At 35.5% G+C, this 14,902-nt stretch overlaps 1 protein-coding gene across 2 annotated transcripts in view; it reads left to right on the top strand.

Moving 5' to 3' along the window:
• Positions 1-4,948: 4,948 nt before the first annotated feature.
• Positions 4,949-14,902, top strand: part of LOC150080072 (dopamine D2-like receptor) — a 206,405-nt gene continuing 196,451 nt past the window's right edge. For both annotated transcript variants that reach the window (XM_090382040.1, XM_090382041.1), the window contains exon 1: positions 4,949-5,713. In XM_090382040.1, coding sequence (XP_090238166.1) covers positions 5,279-5,713 — 435 coding nt within the window. In that variant the 5' untranslated portion in view covers positions 4,949-5,278. The remainder of the gene's footprint in view (positions 5,714-14,902) is intronic.

A 14,902-nucleotide genomic window follows, 5' to 3' on the forward strand; every position in this document is an offset into this window, starting at 1 on the left:
AAGTGAAGAATGTTTTAGAAGGTACAAACTTCAGAGCTTGGCAACTAGACATCTCCGGGGAACCTGATTGAGATATATAAGACCCTGAAGGGGATTATTAAAATGAAGAAGGGAAGTATATTTTCACTGGTAGGAGAAACAAGAACTAAGCGCCAAAATATAAAAGCTTAGGGAGCAACAGAAGGCTCAATTTCATGAAGTTTGCTTTAGGGTAGTGTATTGCAGATCGCTGGAATAAATTGCCTGTCCCAGTAACTATGGAAAGCGGCATTGAATTAGTCACTTTTTTTTAGCGAATGGGAAAAGTTTGAAATTGTTTCTTTTTTTTTTTTTTTTCTTTTTTGTGCTGTTTTTGACAGACAGAAGAAGTCAGCTTTCTCGTATTTAGCAACTATAATACTAGCACTAATGCTAATGCTACAATTATCATTTACTTTTAAAAAGTATTCAAATAAATTGTGATGATAGATACCCAGCTGAAATTTAGAGAAATATTCTTATAATCAATTACTTTGATCGTAAGAAGTGCCTACAATTATTAAGGAAAATTTCACGGCTTTTATTTTCAGAAATTTTGACAGATCGATTGTCATTATCGATATAACCTTATTCCTTTCTACTTTCTTTTCAATTAAAATATCTCCATCTCTCTCTCTCTCTCTCTCTTCCCGAAATCGATACGTCCCAGTGAAATATCTACGCTCTCTTTTTTTTTTTTTTTAAAGATTCCCAAGATTCTAATTGAGTTTATGGTAAGAAGGGAGGAAACGGATCACGTTAAGCTTTTAGAAGGTGATTGGCCGTAATCATGACTTTAAAAGAGCCATTTCCTTCTCGGATTATTTCCATTAAAAGATAACTACCAATTAATGACTGTTACACCGCGTTTAGTACTTGATGTGATTCTTCAGCTTCATACTTTCCAAAGGTATAAAGTCAAGGTCCGTCTCCAAAAAGAATTTTCGAAAGAATGTTGAGAAATAAAACCATTTTCAAAGGTATAAAGTTGAATAATTCTGCCAATGGTAATAATCGAGGTATTGCATCGTATTAATTGTTAGTTATCATTTAATTAGCGGTCGTTTATGGATTGAAATTAGTCCACGGTCGAGTTGATCTCTTCCTTCTTCCTCATGCACTTTTCAAGCGTGTTTACGTGCAGCAGTTTAAGCAAGAAAAAAGAACTCTTCAGAAGAGTCAACTGATTGGTTCCCATTAACTTAGTTGTTTAACTTAGTCTAACATTTGTTATTCATGGCGGAGAGTAATTTTACACAATGCTTTACACGAATTAGGTTATAAAAGAAATTTCGGAAGGCAACAGCTTTAACCACGTTCCATTATCGTATAACCACGGTTTTGGCGACATCTGACTTTGAATTATGTGATCATATATGCTATTGTCAATTATACTGGACGAAGTGGATCATGCACGAGATCAGCTAACTACAGCCTCTTCAAGAGGACTTTAGAAATTCCTCCAGTCTTCGACGGGAATCAAACCCCGATTTCTCCAAACGTATCACTGTAATGTCATTGAAAGCTTAATAAGAGTGTTTTTTTTAATATATTAGGCAGTTCTGGAATAGCACACCAGAGTATTAGCTTCGCAGCTAGCACCTCGATCACTATTAGACCTATTACTATTAAAAAGATTTTAATACGAGTATATATCTAAATATAACATATGAGAGTTGTAAGCCTGTACAACTGGATCCGAAAATGTGAATGCTTAGAAGAACGGAACTGACCTGAACATGGCATTTATTTTCTAACATTATCGCCAAAAAGATTTAGATACCTGTTCCACAGCTGTATCACAGTCAGATAAAGCTATGGGACAAGTGTGTAATTAGTGATGTACATCATTTTTCATCTTCATATCATCTTCATTCTTATTCCTCTTAAACAAGTTTTGTTTAAGAGGGATAAACAAAGGGAAATCGTTAGTTTCCCTTTGAACCATTACAGTTCCAGAAAACGGCTATCACTACCTTCCTTAATGACGACACAGACTTAAACGTCTTTGTTGGAGGGGAACAGAGGCGCTCCTTTTGCAGTGATGCACGTTGAATTCGGGTTGACAGTAGTGGACGGACAGTTCAGCGACAGTGACAAACCTGTAGTTTTTCTAACACTGTGGAGGTTGAAAATGATGTGCGTCATCACTGGTTATGACAGCAGCCAACGTCTCTTTAGACCGAGGCTGGTGCTAAAGAGTGGGGTCGTCAAGGATCGGTGCTGGGACCGCAGTTTTTGATTTTCTGAAATGACATTGACAAAGGGATAGAGCAGCGATGTTAAAATTTGCATTTGATATCAAGTTCGGAGAGTGTAGAATAACTAGTACCAACCAACACTCCTTCAGAACGATTTTGATAGGCATAATGCTCTTACATGGGTAATAACAACCTCGAAATAACTTACTCATTAAGATGAGTTAAGTTAGAAAATATCGGAGAAGGAGAGAAATTTGGAGGTTAGGATCCAAACAGACATGAAATTCTCTATGGAGTGTAGACAGGCAGCAAGGAGGGTACATTGTGTGCTATCGATGATTTATCGAACCTTTGCACATAGGAGTTGGGAGGTCATAATTAATCCAAAGAAATGGAGAGATTGCATTTGGAAAAGACAGAGCTTTTTGAAAAGGTTCAAATATACGGGCAGTTTTCTTGAAAAGGTTCAAATATGGGCAGCTTCTGAAAATATTCAAATACGGACAGAGCTTTTTTGAAAAGGTTCATTTAAGGGCAATGCGTTTGGTGAAACTTTCAGGGTTCTATATGATACTAGAACTATGGGTGCTGTAGTAATTTGAATTTATGCGATAAATTCAAATTAAGAAGAGGATTTAAACTGAATTGTAAGAAGTTATAATTTAAACAGCAAGTTGTAAATCACTTGAATAAGTTATCTCCATGAGTAGTTCAGGCTCACAGCTTAAGAAAATTCAACGTTCACCTGGATCAGCACCTATGCGAGGGGTGGAACACGTAGTAAGGCATTTTATTCGACTGCATAAAAAAGTCTAGGACTTTCGTGCATCATATGGCAAATATTAATACAAATACTTCACCCAACAGAAGATGAGTGAATCAGTTCACGTTCTAGTTCGGGTGAAGTGGATCAATGGCAATATTCTGAGCTTTGTTGGCTTTTTGAATTTTATTTTTCACACGGCACATAATATAGACGTTTAGGTTTAAAGAAGTAATTTAATGGAGCGTAAGGTTTTTTTTTTCTTTTTTATGGTAACCCCGTTTATTGGCACCTACTGCACTCTAATATCGTATATTGGGTTTAGAAAACAGAGGATATTTATTGATTTGGATTTCAATTTCTAAAGATTGTAATTTTTAAGGAAATTCAGGAGATGGTGGGTTTCTTAAGAACAAAAGTAGAAGCGATCAATGAAGAAGCAAAGTTAGATTTTTGGGTTTGAAATCTAATAATAAGTGGATGCTCACTACTTTAAGGCATGTGTTCCGAATGAGGTAGAATTAGAGATGTTAATATCGATGATGACAAGTGCTCTGGAAGGATCTGCAGGAAAATCGTGCAGGAGAAACTGAGATCTGTGTCTGTGTGTGATATAGAATGAATTTGTAAGAGAGAGAGATCAGCTTGACTATTTTAATTAACCTGATTACTCTCTTTTTAATAGAATCTAGCGGTTTAACAGAGATTTTTGGGGTCCATCGCAGATATGGGAAGGATATTCAGAGTTGACTTATGATTTGTGCACATTGTGAAGCTGTTTAAAAGAGAACTATGAGTAACATCTGTAGCAAAAGAGAACGCCTAGTTAAATAGACGAGCAATATTTATGATATGCTTATGCCAATTAAGATTAGAGTTTAGGTTATGTATTTAGGGGCATCCTCCGCTTAAGATACTTGAGCTTGTTAGAAGAGCATGGAGAAGTATTATTTGAGAAGTTGACGATAGCGAGCCATCAAGCCATCGTACGAAGTGATTAGTCAGAAAAGAAAAAATGATTAATCAATTACAAACTTAGAGAGAAGAAAGGTCTTCTATTCAGGTTTCATTTTATGAAAGTTTGGGTAGAAGTTCTTTATGCCAACAAAGATCGAAAGCCTTAAAAGTGTTGAGAACAACTTTTCCATGGAATCTGCCCCACAGATAAATAATATAAGCCAAAAGATCATCAGAGATTCGACGCTGACGAAATCCATATTGGCAATCGTTAATCAGATGAACGGATTCAAAATGACGTAAATGGTGGCGGTTGAAGGATTTTTTTCGTTGCTATAGAAAAAGTTATTTACATAAAAGTTCTGATTTTTATAACTTAATTTTTATTGGCATTTATAACTTATGTTATTTGCAATTATAATTTATATTATGCAGTTGTAATTTATGTGATCCATTCCGGCTCTCTATAAGAAATTTTAATTTTTTATTTAAAAAATTTGCCTTTTTTGTGGACCTTTTCCCCTTTAATTTTTATTATAGGGGGAAAAATCCAGATGAAAGAAATAAGGGATGAACATGATTATCAGTAACGATTTTCATTACTCCAAAAATAATGATTGAAAAATCAAATAGAAGAGTATCCCGGATAGTTTTGCAATGTAAATTATATTATTACTCTATAATTGTAAGATACTTGGCTACTGATTAATAAGGTATTATTTTTTTACAGGTATAAGCTGCTGTATCAATCTTACAAGAAGAAAGTGATACAACGAAGAATGAAATATCGCATGACACTCCAAACAAATACGTTTGAAAAATGAATCTTTGACGAAGAACTTACGAGAAATTAATTATTTGGACAGTTAGTGTTGTTGTTGTTGAAAGAAGACCTTAAAATAATGGATAAACCCGAACTGATATTTTCATCTTTAGAAGTGAAATCAATATTCACAAAGAATTCTTGTTTTTTATTGAGTGCTGAATATACATATCGTTCGGTGTTGTTATACACATTTACCTTTTGCTCTTTCTACCTCTGGATTCGATGGTTAGTCGTATTAACTGAATACCAAGTAACTTCACCAGGTGGTGCTATACTCCGTTTTATTCAATTGTAACATAAACTGCAGACTCCTCTTCAATGTGTTTTAATGTTTCTTGGAATGTGATGTTAGTTTAAAATTTCTATAAAAATACGGCGCTTTTATTTTCAAGAATTATATTTTAAAATCAGCCTTTTGTAAAACAGGAGAACTTATGTTTGATGAACTACCCTAGTTCATGAAGCTCAATATCGTTTTTGTGAATTGAAAACAAAGTCTCTCTCTCTCTAATCATGTCTTTAAATACTAACGATATATACTCGTCAGAATCAATCTCCTTCAGCCTGAACATAACGTCACTTTCTGGAGGAACACAACTTCTTTCTCGCCTACCTGATACCTCCAACTATAGCATAACAGCGAATTTTTCTTCGGTTGCCTCTGATTGCACGATTAACAACAATTCTTCGGGATGCTGGTTACAAAACACATCCTCCAACAGTTCCATAGAGGTTCGTGCCACATACGAGGGTGGAACAGATAAAGTATACTGGGCATTGCTATTAGTGTTACTTCCTTTTATGGCAGTTTTTGGGAATATTTTGGTAATCCTAAGTGTTTATAAAGAACGCAGCCTGCAAACAGTGACAAATTATTTTATTGTCAGCCTTGCTTTTGCTGACCTCTTAGTGGCAGCTGTTGTGATGCCATTCGCTGTATACGTGCTCGTGAGTATGCCTAGTTTCTTATTTTCATTTAATAAGTTGAAATGAAGAGAAAATTAAGTTATTATATAAATTGCTTGTGATCTTCAGATTACAGAAACACGCTAATATACACTATTTTAAACTTTGCTTAAATTAAGATAATATTTATTTTCTTTTTCAAAGGTATATACAAAATATTTTTACAATTCTTTCTTAATTTTATAAGTTGTATTCTCAAAACTGAATTCTCATACAATTTCCGAAGTAGAAATTTGTATTTTCAATAGCATTCCTGTTCCAAAAAAAAGCCTTCCAGGTTAAACGTACGTGGACTTTGAGCAATGAAAAAAAAAAAAAGGTGATAATATATTTTAGTTCACAAAAAAAAAAAATAATCTTGTTGTAAAGTTGTAGCCATGCAGGGAAGATATGAAGATAGCTCTAATGGATACTTCAGGCAACAGTTGAGTTATCAGTACTTTATAGTTGTAGACAAGATAAAATCATGTCGTTTTTCATCCCCGGAGCTTTTACGATGAAAAATATCAAAAGAAATGATATATCAAAGGATAAATTCTAACCCCAAGTAATACTGCGATAGATACTATGGAGGAAAAGAACGTTTATAAGCAAAATATAATTTTTATGATTTCCCTTGTTTATAAAATATAATTTCTAAATAAAAGGAAATTTCTGTGCTTTATCTTTCATATTTTTTTCTTGTCAATGAACAAAAATAGTTAAATATTGCACATACTGCTTCTTTTATTCTAAGATCTTATTCCAAATATTTGTTTTTCTTCTATATCGAGTCCAAACATTTCTAGATTTTCCTCTGAGTGATTCCCACGTAGTCAACGTTCACTACTTGGTGTGTACATTTTCTACCAAGTTTTCGCATAAGGTATCAACATCCGTTTGGAATAACATCCGTCTCGATATCATCCAAACTTCCGAAAGTCTTTCTAAACTATTACACTGATACTGAACTTTTGAGCAGAATTCAAAATAGGAGAAATACTTCGCAGAAAAAATTGCTACTTCTAAAAACTTTTCATATAAACTTTCAAATATTTGGTCTTATTTATATAATGTAAATAAATGCATTACTTATTTTGTATGATAATTTTATAAACTGTATTTTACCTGGGAGTAGATAATCTGACGTAACATTTTATTGATCTCTTATAAAATTCAAATACCTAGTAGAAATGTTATACTTATACAAAATCTCCTCTTGGTATAAGAGTGATTTCTTTCATAACTGTTTTGAAATTTTATTTGAATCACTCTCATAAATTTAAATTGATTTTTTTTCTTTAATATATATATAAAATCTATTATTATTTAATTATTAATAGATTTTGATAGGGTTCAGTTGCAAGTTTATTTTAAGGAAAAGATTTCGTTGCATCAGAGTTTGAGAACCACTCATATTGACTTTAAGATAATCTAACTTTTAGAATTATAAAACTACACGCAAATGAATACCGAATAAGACAATCAAGAATCCTATTGAAAAGTGCGTTTAAAAGCACAAATACCCCACCTGAGTAGGCATATTCAACTAGTGTTTCTAAGTTAGAAAGTTCTAAATGAATTAGCATAACCTTCCACTTTCATTTCATAAAATTCATTTATCAAAAGATTTCTATCGAAGATGGAGAGGAGAGAATGACGGAGAAGGATTTTAAGATGCTACCAGTAGAGCGTGCAATATGCCGGCTAGGAATTCTCAATGTCCGTGAGGTCCTTTCATGTAGTGCTGTCTATAAAATACGCTGTGAGCGAAAGTTCGTCTCTCGCACAGACGAACTTGTTCGGATCGATGTACAAAGAATGCTTGGAGGAGAGCACACTGCATCAGCTATGCCATGCACGTGCCGGGACTACCTCCCTTTAGAATTCCTTCTGACATTTTTATTTTCCATCCGCAGATCTCGCACTTATCCTGGGAGCGGGACATCCACACACCACCCCGACTAGATACTCCGTAATAAAAGGAATGAATTTCGTCTGCCGCAAGTTGAAATAGTATGACACTTTCCAAAAAAATTCATAAGAAGAGCAAAAAAACACAGCAGAAGAGCTCCTATTTCTTGGCTACATTTTGCTGTTTGCGTCTAGAGATGTCTTACCTTTCTCGGTCTTAACCGAACAAAAACTAAAAAAAAAAACTTTTGGCATTGGTAACCTGAATCCTAAGGAAAAAATAAGTTGCTAAGTGCATAAAAAGAAACCCGATACAGGTGACGCTGGTTCTCTTCTTCGTGTGTATATTTAGAATTGACCACTAACCAGCGAATGTCTTTTTCGTTATGGAAACATAATAAATAGCAAGAGCAATGAGAATTTCAAGCTGCGCAGTTTAAACTAAAAATTAAACTTAATTTATTTTTTAATTCACTTGAGCAATATAACTGACTCGTGCATGGCCATAATCGCTATAGGGTGATTCTAAAGAATTGAAACAGCATAAACCTGAAGTTACTCGTCATGGGTAACTTCAGATTCATACTGTTTGTTTAGGACAAAATCAATACGTACAGTAAAGTCCTCGGGTCTTAAACTTCTATAATACAATACAAATTCATACGCCATTATAATCGAAACACCCACACCACATGAATTGATTATTCTTCCCACACGCAACCTTTACCCATCATGGCACATTTTCCACAAGATAAGAACATACTGCCTCAGATATGTCTTGCTATATTGGCTTCAGAAAATCCCATTGATGTAGTATGGTAGATGGAAGAACATTCACCTTTTAACTCCATTCCATAAATATTCGACTAATTTAATATCCCGGAAGTTTGCTTCGAAGGGGAGGTCTTCCTTCCAGCAGGTCAACTGGGAAATCCTGGGCTCATAAAGGGTGCACTTGATACTCAAAAAAAAAAAAGTTCAAGTAGTTCACGGTACACTCAATATTTATACTTAAGGTAGATAAAATCTATATATATTAGGCATTCTCTGAGCTCAACAAAGAGTTTAAAAAGATGTTGGTGGAATTTATACTTAAAAATGCTTCAAATACAATAAATGCAAAACTAAAATATGAAAACACGCAAGGTTTATTATGATATATTCGACTATTTCAATAATTATATATTTATATCGTGAAACAGAAGAGACTTTTTTCTGTTTTGTGGTTATGCTTCATGGAAAATATCTCAGTAGCGCAACTTTCCTTGGATACTATAGAAAAATCCATGGGGATTTCTTGTATTTCTGATTATCGTATAATCCAGATTGTAACGCTGCTATTGTTATGTTATGTTATCGCTTAAACTTATGCAATGTGGAAAAGTTTCCAAGCAGATTTGAAAATAGTTCCCCGTGATGTTGAGAGTGGTAAGTAGAAACATGTGCTGAGTGTTGCAATCACTTTGGACATCTGATATTGATCAGATGAATTGATTGTTCGTTGTTCGAATGCCGGAAGGGTTGTCTGACGCGTAAAGCAGTCTGAGAAAAGTAAGAAGTTCAGCGTTCTGGGAATGGTGCATTATCACAACAGAAATAAAGGGAAGACGAAAAGAAACAAAAATTCCGGGTTAGTAGTACAGATATGATTGACACCATATGCGTTTTTGATGCTGTTGTGTGTATAAGAGAGAGAGAGAATGAACAATAAGCTGTTAGAGTGAACTGTATTAATGAACGTAAAAGACTGTTAGAAATTCAAACAGGAAAAATCAATCGGGAGACTGCTACGAAGTGATAGTGAGAAAAAAAGCTGATGGACAGAGCGATAAATTCCGTAACCGAATAAACTGGCAGAGGGAGAAATAAATTAGTAATAAAAAAATATGATAAAAATGTGCGACCATTATCGTGTCCTCGACCACATAATTTTTATCTTTAATGTAAAACTGCCAACTGTTTTCTCACTCATCATCTGGTAACAATATTTAATCAGACCAATACGAAAAAGTAAATCGAATTCGCTAAATGGTTCATCCCAATTTTTCCCTGGTTGTAAGCTGCTAAAATTATTAGAGAAATCTATTATTATTACCGTCATTAATGATCACGGTTTTGGACGGACATCAACTTGGTGGCCGCTTTATTGAGTACACCGAATCTATTGATGAAATGGAGCGCTCTTCCGGTAAGAGCATCAAGTTTTAGCACTATGTGATATAAATTAGGTGGGGAGATACGCTGTTTGTGTGCAATTTAGTGTTAAAATGAGCAAGGTAAAAGATTTAAGCAATTTGGAGCCCAACGGGTAGGTATGAGTATCTCAGAAACTGCAACCATGCTGTAATTTTCATGTGCGACTGTGTCTCGGGTGTATTAAGATTGAGCCAACGGTGATCCTGTGGTCAGAAACAGCTTGAATATTGACATAAAAAATAAGTAGATATTTAAACTTAAAAATACTTCAAATGAAAAAGGTAAAAATGATCATGGGAACTAATTATTATGATATATTCGACTATATGAACAATTATATATTTATATCAAGAAAAAAAGATGGTTTTCGTTTCTTAGTATGCTTCATGGAAAGTATCTCAATAGCACAACTTTCCATGAAATAATACTGTAGAAGGATGCATGGGGATTTCTTGTATAGCAAGAAATCCCATGCATTCCTCTTGTACAACCTTCATTCGATCTCAGTTCAGTTGAGCACCTGTACGATGAATTGGAGCGAGCTCTTCAGAGTACAGATCCGCAACCATCCTTTTTGCAATAACAGTGGGAAGCTTTTGAGTCAAAACGGGCCAGCATCCCTGCGGAATGCTTTGGACACCTCGTTGAGTCCATTCTATGACGAAGTCATGTTGTTCTGATGAATAAATGGGGACCTACTCGCTGTTAGGTAAGTAGTACCTAACAAAGTGGCCACTCACTGTAGTTACAGACCCTCTATTTTCATACTGTTAGACAAGCGGTCAACGATGACAAAGCTATTAGAAATTCTTCTCTGACTACAAAAAGGCCTTTGATTGTCGAGTCCAAATTGATGTAGTATTTCTGGATATTAATCAGCTTACGTCTTCCTTTATTATATTAGAAAAATATACTTCGAAAACACAGGAGGCCTCCACTTTGTAAAGAATTACTGTATGAGTAGTAGTAACAGCAATTCTGTATAAACTACACATTCATAGAATTGTCCACTAAAGTAAGTGGTGTACTTTCAACTGTTAATTGCCACAGTGGATCCACTTCTATCTGCATATCGTTATTTTATATCCTACAGACAGCTGAAAGATATTTGTCCTCTCAAAGGGCAAAAATTGAGAATGACCTTCAAGTAGGCGTATAAATAAATCTCAGCCCCAAAAAGTATCTTCACATTCTTGCTGTGAAACTTTAATCCAAAACTTGCAAATAAAAGAAACACAAAAAAGAATAATAATAATATCAAAAAGTAACTTACAGAAATTTTCTCTGTGCCTCTCCGCAAGAAATTCGATCAGGTGACATGCATGGAACGATTTTTAAAGACCAATTCAAGCGGAGCTGCAGTTAGCTGATATCAAGTTTCCCCTTTGTTCTTCAGGGTTTTACAGTCCACACAAAATGCAAATTGGCTCGTGAACACGCAAGTCCTGAGCTTTAATATTCGTCAAAATGATCTTAAAGTACCATAAGAATTGGGGTATTCTCGTTGTGGGAATTATTTTCCCACATTTTAAAATATGCTTAACCAAAGCTGATAATATCTTAGCATTTGGGAACTATCATAAAATTTTATGGAAACTTTTGAATAACTGCTGTAGCAGAGTTTTTCTACTGTCAAAGAACCCTTTGGACATCTCACTTTGTTCGGGACTATTATCTTTCTTCTAAATTCGAAGGTAAACAACTAAAAAAAGAAGTCTTTACCTGATTCTTTATAATTTCACTTCTTTTATAAATCAAGCAAAGATGTAATTCTCTATCGAAAGTAAATTGGCTCGAATTGCAGTTTTATCTGTATTGTATACAGAGTAGTTTCTCCTTAATTTTTTTGCTGATGCTCTTTGGGGAATTGCTAAAGAATTTATTTCAGATAAGTGTTTTATTTTTTTAGTTCTGAGACTTGAGTTGCTTCACTTGCATATCTGGCTTGCCCATGATTTTTCCCCCCTGAATACTGGTGCATATTCCTGAAGAAGTTGTAGGAAACAAATGAAGAGGGAGGGAAGGAGAGATAAATAAAAACAATTCTTGTAGTTAACTTGAAAACGTCCTGGGGTCAGCCTGTAATAACTAGTGATAAATCGATATCAGATAGATTCTGTTAAACAGAAAATTCGTCTGAATGGCGACTGTTATGAGCAAGAATAAAATGCAGAGAAACAGAACGATTAATAAGGAGAAAAACTGAGAAATAATATTTAATGTGAGAAGGCAGAGCGAGAGAAAAGCGATTAAGAAAGAAAGAACAGAAAGAAGGGGGGAGTGGGAAAGAGAGAGAGAAGAAAAGACAAATGGAGAGAGAGAGAGAGAGAGAGAGAGAGAGAGAGAGAGAGAGAAATTAAGAGAGGGTGAGAGAAAGAGGAATAATTAAGAAATAGAGAGAACGCAAAAAATTGGGAGAGAGAGAAAAAGAAAAATTGAGAGGTAGAGAGAAAGAAATTAGTAGGGGAAAATGATGCAACAACGCAGGCATCAGCCAAAAAATCTTGCCGCAACACCTATCCATCTCCTCCAACAGTTTGTCTAGTTCTTCCTTGGAATTTATTAAAGTACCCACTTCCACTACAACAATAAATGGAAGTTTGTTCCACCAATTAACCACCCGCTGGTTGAAGGAAAATTTCCGCATATCTATCCTGCAAAAATCCTTCCTCAATTTCAATTTATGCCCCGTTATGCGTGTCGCCTCAGCAAGAGCAAGAACGTCATCAGCATTGAGCTTGCTCAATGCCTTCAAAGTCTAAAACACCTGAATCAGATCATATCGTAGGTGCCTAATCTCCAAACTCAGAATTTTCAGAATCGAAGCATTTCTTGGGTAACATACCCTTTTATTCCCCCTCACCAATCTCGTTACCCTTCTCTGTAGTCCTTCTAGCGAATTCATCCTTCCTAAAATGAGGCCTCGAGACCTGTATGCAATATTCAAGATGCAGCATAACCATTGCCTTATACATTGGGATAACCACTTCCTTATCCCTGAAAAATTCATGTACGTCATTGAAAAAAAAAACCCATGAGCTGTTAGCCTGTCTGCACTACTCAGAGAACTTCATATTGAACTGCACAATTACCCCAGGTCTCTTTCATTTTCCACTACCTTCAGTGTAGTACCACACATTTGGTACGTTACTCTTGGGATTACTGTTACTCACATACAGTACGTTGCATTTATCAGTGTTAAACTTCAACTGCCATTTCTCAGCCCATCTGCTTAATATTTCTAGATCTTGTTGCAGTAGCTTACCCTGATTACTGTCATACCATTTTGCCAACCTTACCATCATCTTCAATACCAATCTTAATATCTAAACTTTCTCCAGGCTTAGATATTAAGCCCGGTACACCTTAATCAATATCATTAATAAATACAGAAAACGACAATAGTCCACGAAGAGCAATGTCCATTAATAACCATTCGCCCTCTTCTCCCACTCAACCATGGCTTTATCCATAGCAGAAACTTTCCCTTAATGCCAAACTGCTCTAATTTGTACAGCAATCTTTTATGTTCAACAATATCAAAATTTTCCTGATATCCCGGTATATTATCTGATATAAAAATTATTTTTTGCATCCACTTCCTTTGTTACTGCATAGTAGTATCCAATCAACTTGGTCAGACAAGGCCACTCCTTAATAAATCCATAATGTGTCTGCAGTATAATTGCATTCCTGTCTAGATGATCCTGTATTGCTTCTTTAACCAGCGACTTTATTATTTTCTCTGGAACGGACGTAAAAAACTAACATGTCTGTAATTACTCAAGTTACCTTTTTATCATCCCTTTGGAAATTGGGTATACATTTGCACATCTTCAGTCCATAGGGACCACTCCTGAATCCAAAACTGCTCTCATAATTATGGCTAAGGGTTTACTTAGGTCCACTGATGCCTACCTTAATATAATTGGTTTCCTTATCTCCATTGATGCCTACCTTAATATAATTGGTTTCCTTATCTCCATTGATGCCTACCTTAATATAATTGGATAGATCGCATCCATCACAGGTGCCTTTTTATATTTAGATTCAACAATTCATTTAGCTTCCTGTTAGGCTTTTATTATTACGATCTGGCTTCCCCTTCCCTAAAGAATACCTCGTGTATGAATGTAGAAGCAATATATCTATTTAGTTTGTCCGAACCCAATTAGAAACACCAACAGTTAAGCCAGACGGTTCCAAGCTTTTATACCTTGAGCCCCTTAAAGTTTTTCATAATTTCCTCGCTCCCTTTAAGTTGCAGAACAAGCACAAATGAACAGATTTAACCTAAAATTTAATTTATATGTTTATTTGCGATTGTAATATATATACATAATTTTATAAATATAATATACACTGTGCTACCACTTTATTAGATACACCTACCTAGTAGCGTGTTGAGCCTCCTTTAGCCTTTAAAACAGTCTGAATTCGTCTAGGAATGGATTGAACAAGATGCTGAAAACGTTGTGCAGGAATGAAGTACCACGCAGACATGAGTGTGTTATGCAGTTCCTTGAGATTCGACGGAGTGTATGCCTGCAGCGAACAGCCCTTTCCAGCTAATCACAAAGATGTTTAATAGGATTGAGATCCGCGGACAAAGCGGGCCACTGCAGCAAAGAAAAGTTATTGTCATGTTCCTGGAACCGTTCCATAGTGATTTGAGCTTTGTCCACCGGTGCATTATCCTGCTGGAAATAACCATCTGACTGGGGTTAAACTGTCAACATGAACGGATGCACTTGGTCAGCAACGATGTTTAGGTACGATGTGGCATTCAGACGTGAATCTATGAGTATCAATGGACCCAACGTGTGTCAAAAAAGCATTCCCCATATCATAACACTGTCCCCACCACCTTGCACAGTAGTCGTCAGACATGACGGGTCCATGGATTCATGTTGTTTTCGCCAAATTCTGAGCCTTCCATCAACATGACGCACCAGGAACTTCGACTCGTGTGAAGATGCAAGTGTTTTCGAATCCTCGATAGCCCAGTGCTGGTGTTGCTGTGCAAGAAGGCGTGCTCTCTTGTTCTTAATTGATAACAAAAGTACGCGATGTGGTCGTCGG

The sequence above is a fragment of the Mastigoproctus giganteus genome, chromosome 9 (genome assembly GCF_048544385.1).
Source record: "Mastigoproctus giganteus isolate SK-2022 chromosome 9, ASM4854438v1, whole genome shotgun sequence".
NCBI lineage: Eukaryota > Metazoa > Arthropoda > Arachnida > Uropygi > Thelyphonidae > Mastigoproctus > Mastigoproctus giganteus.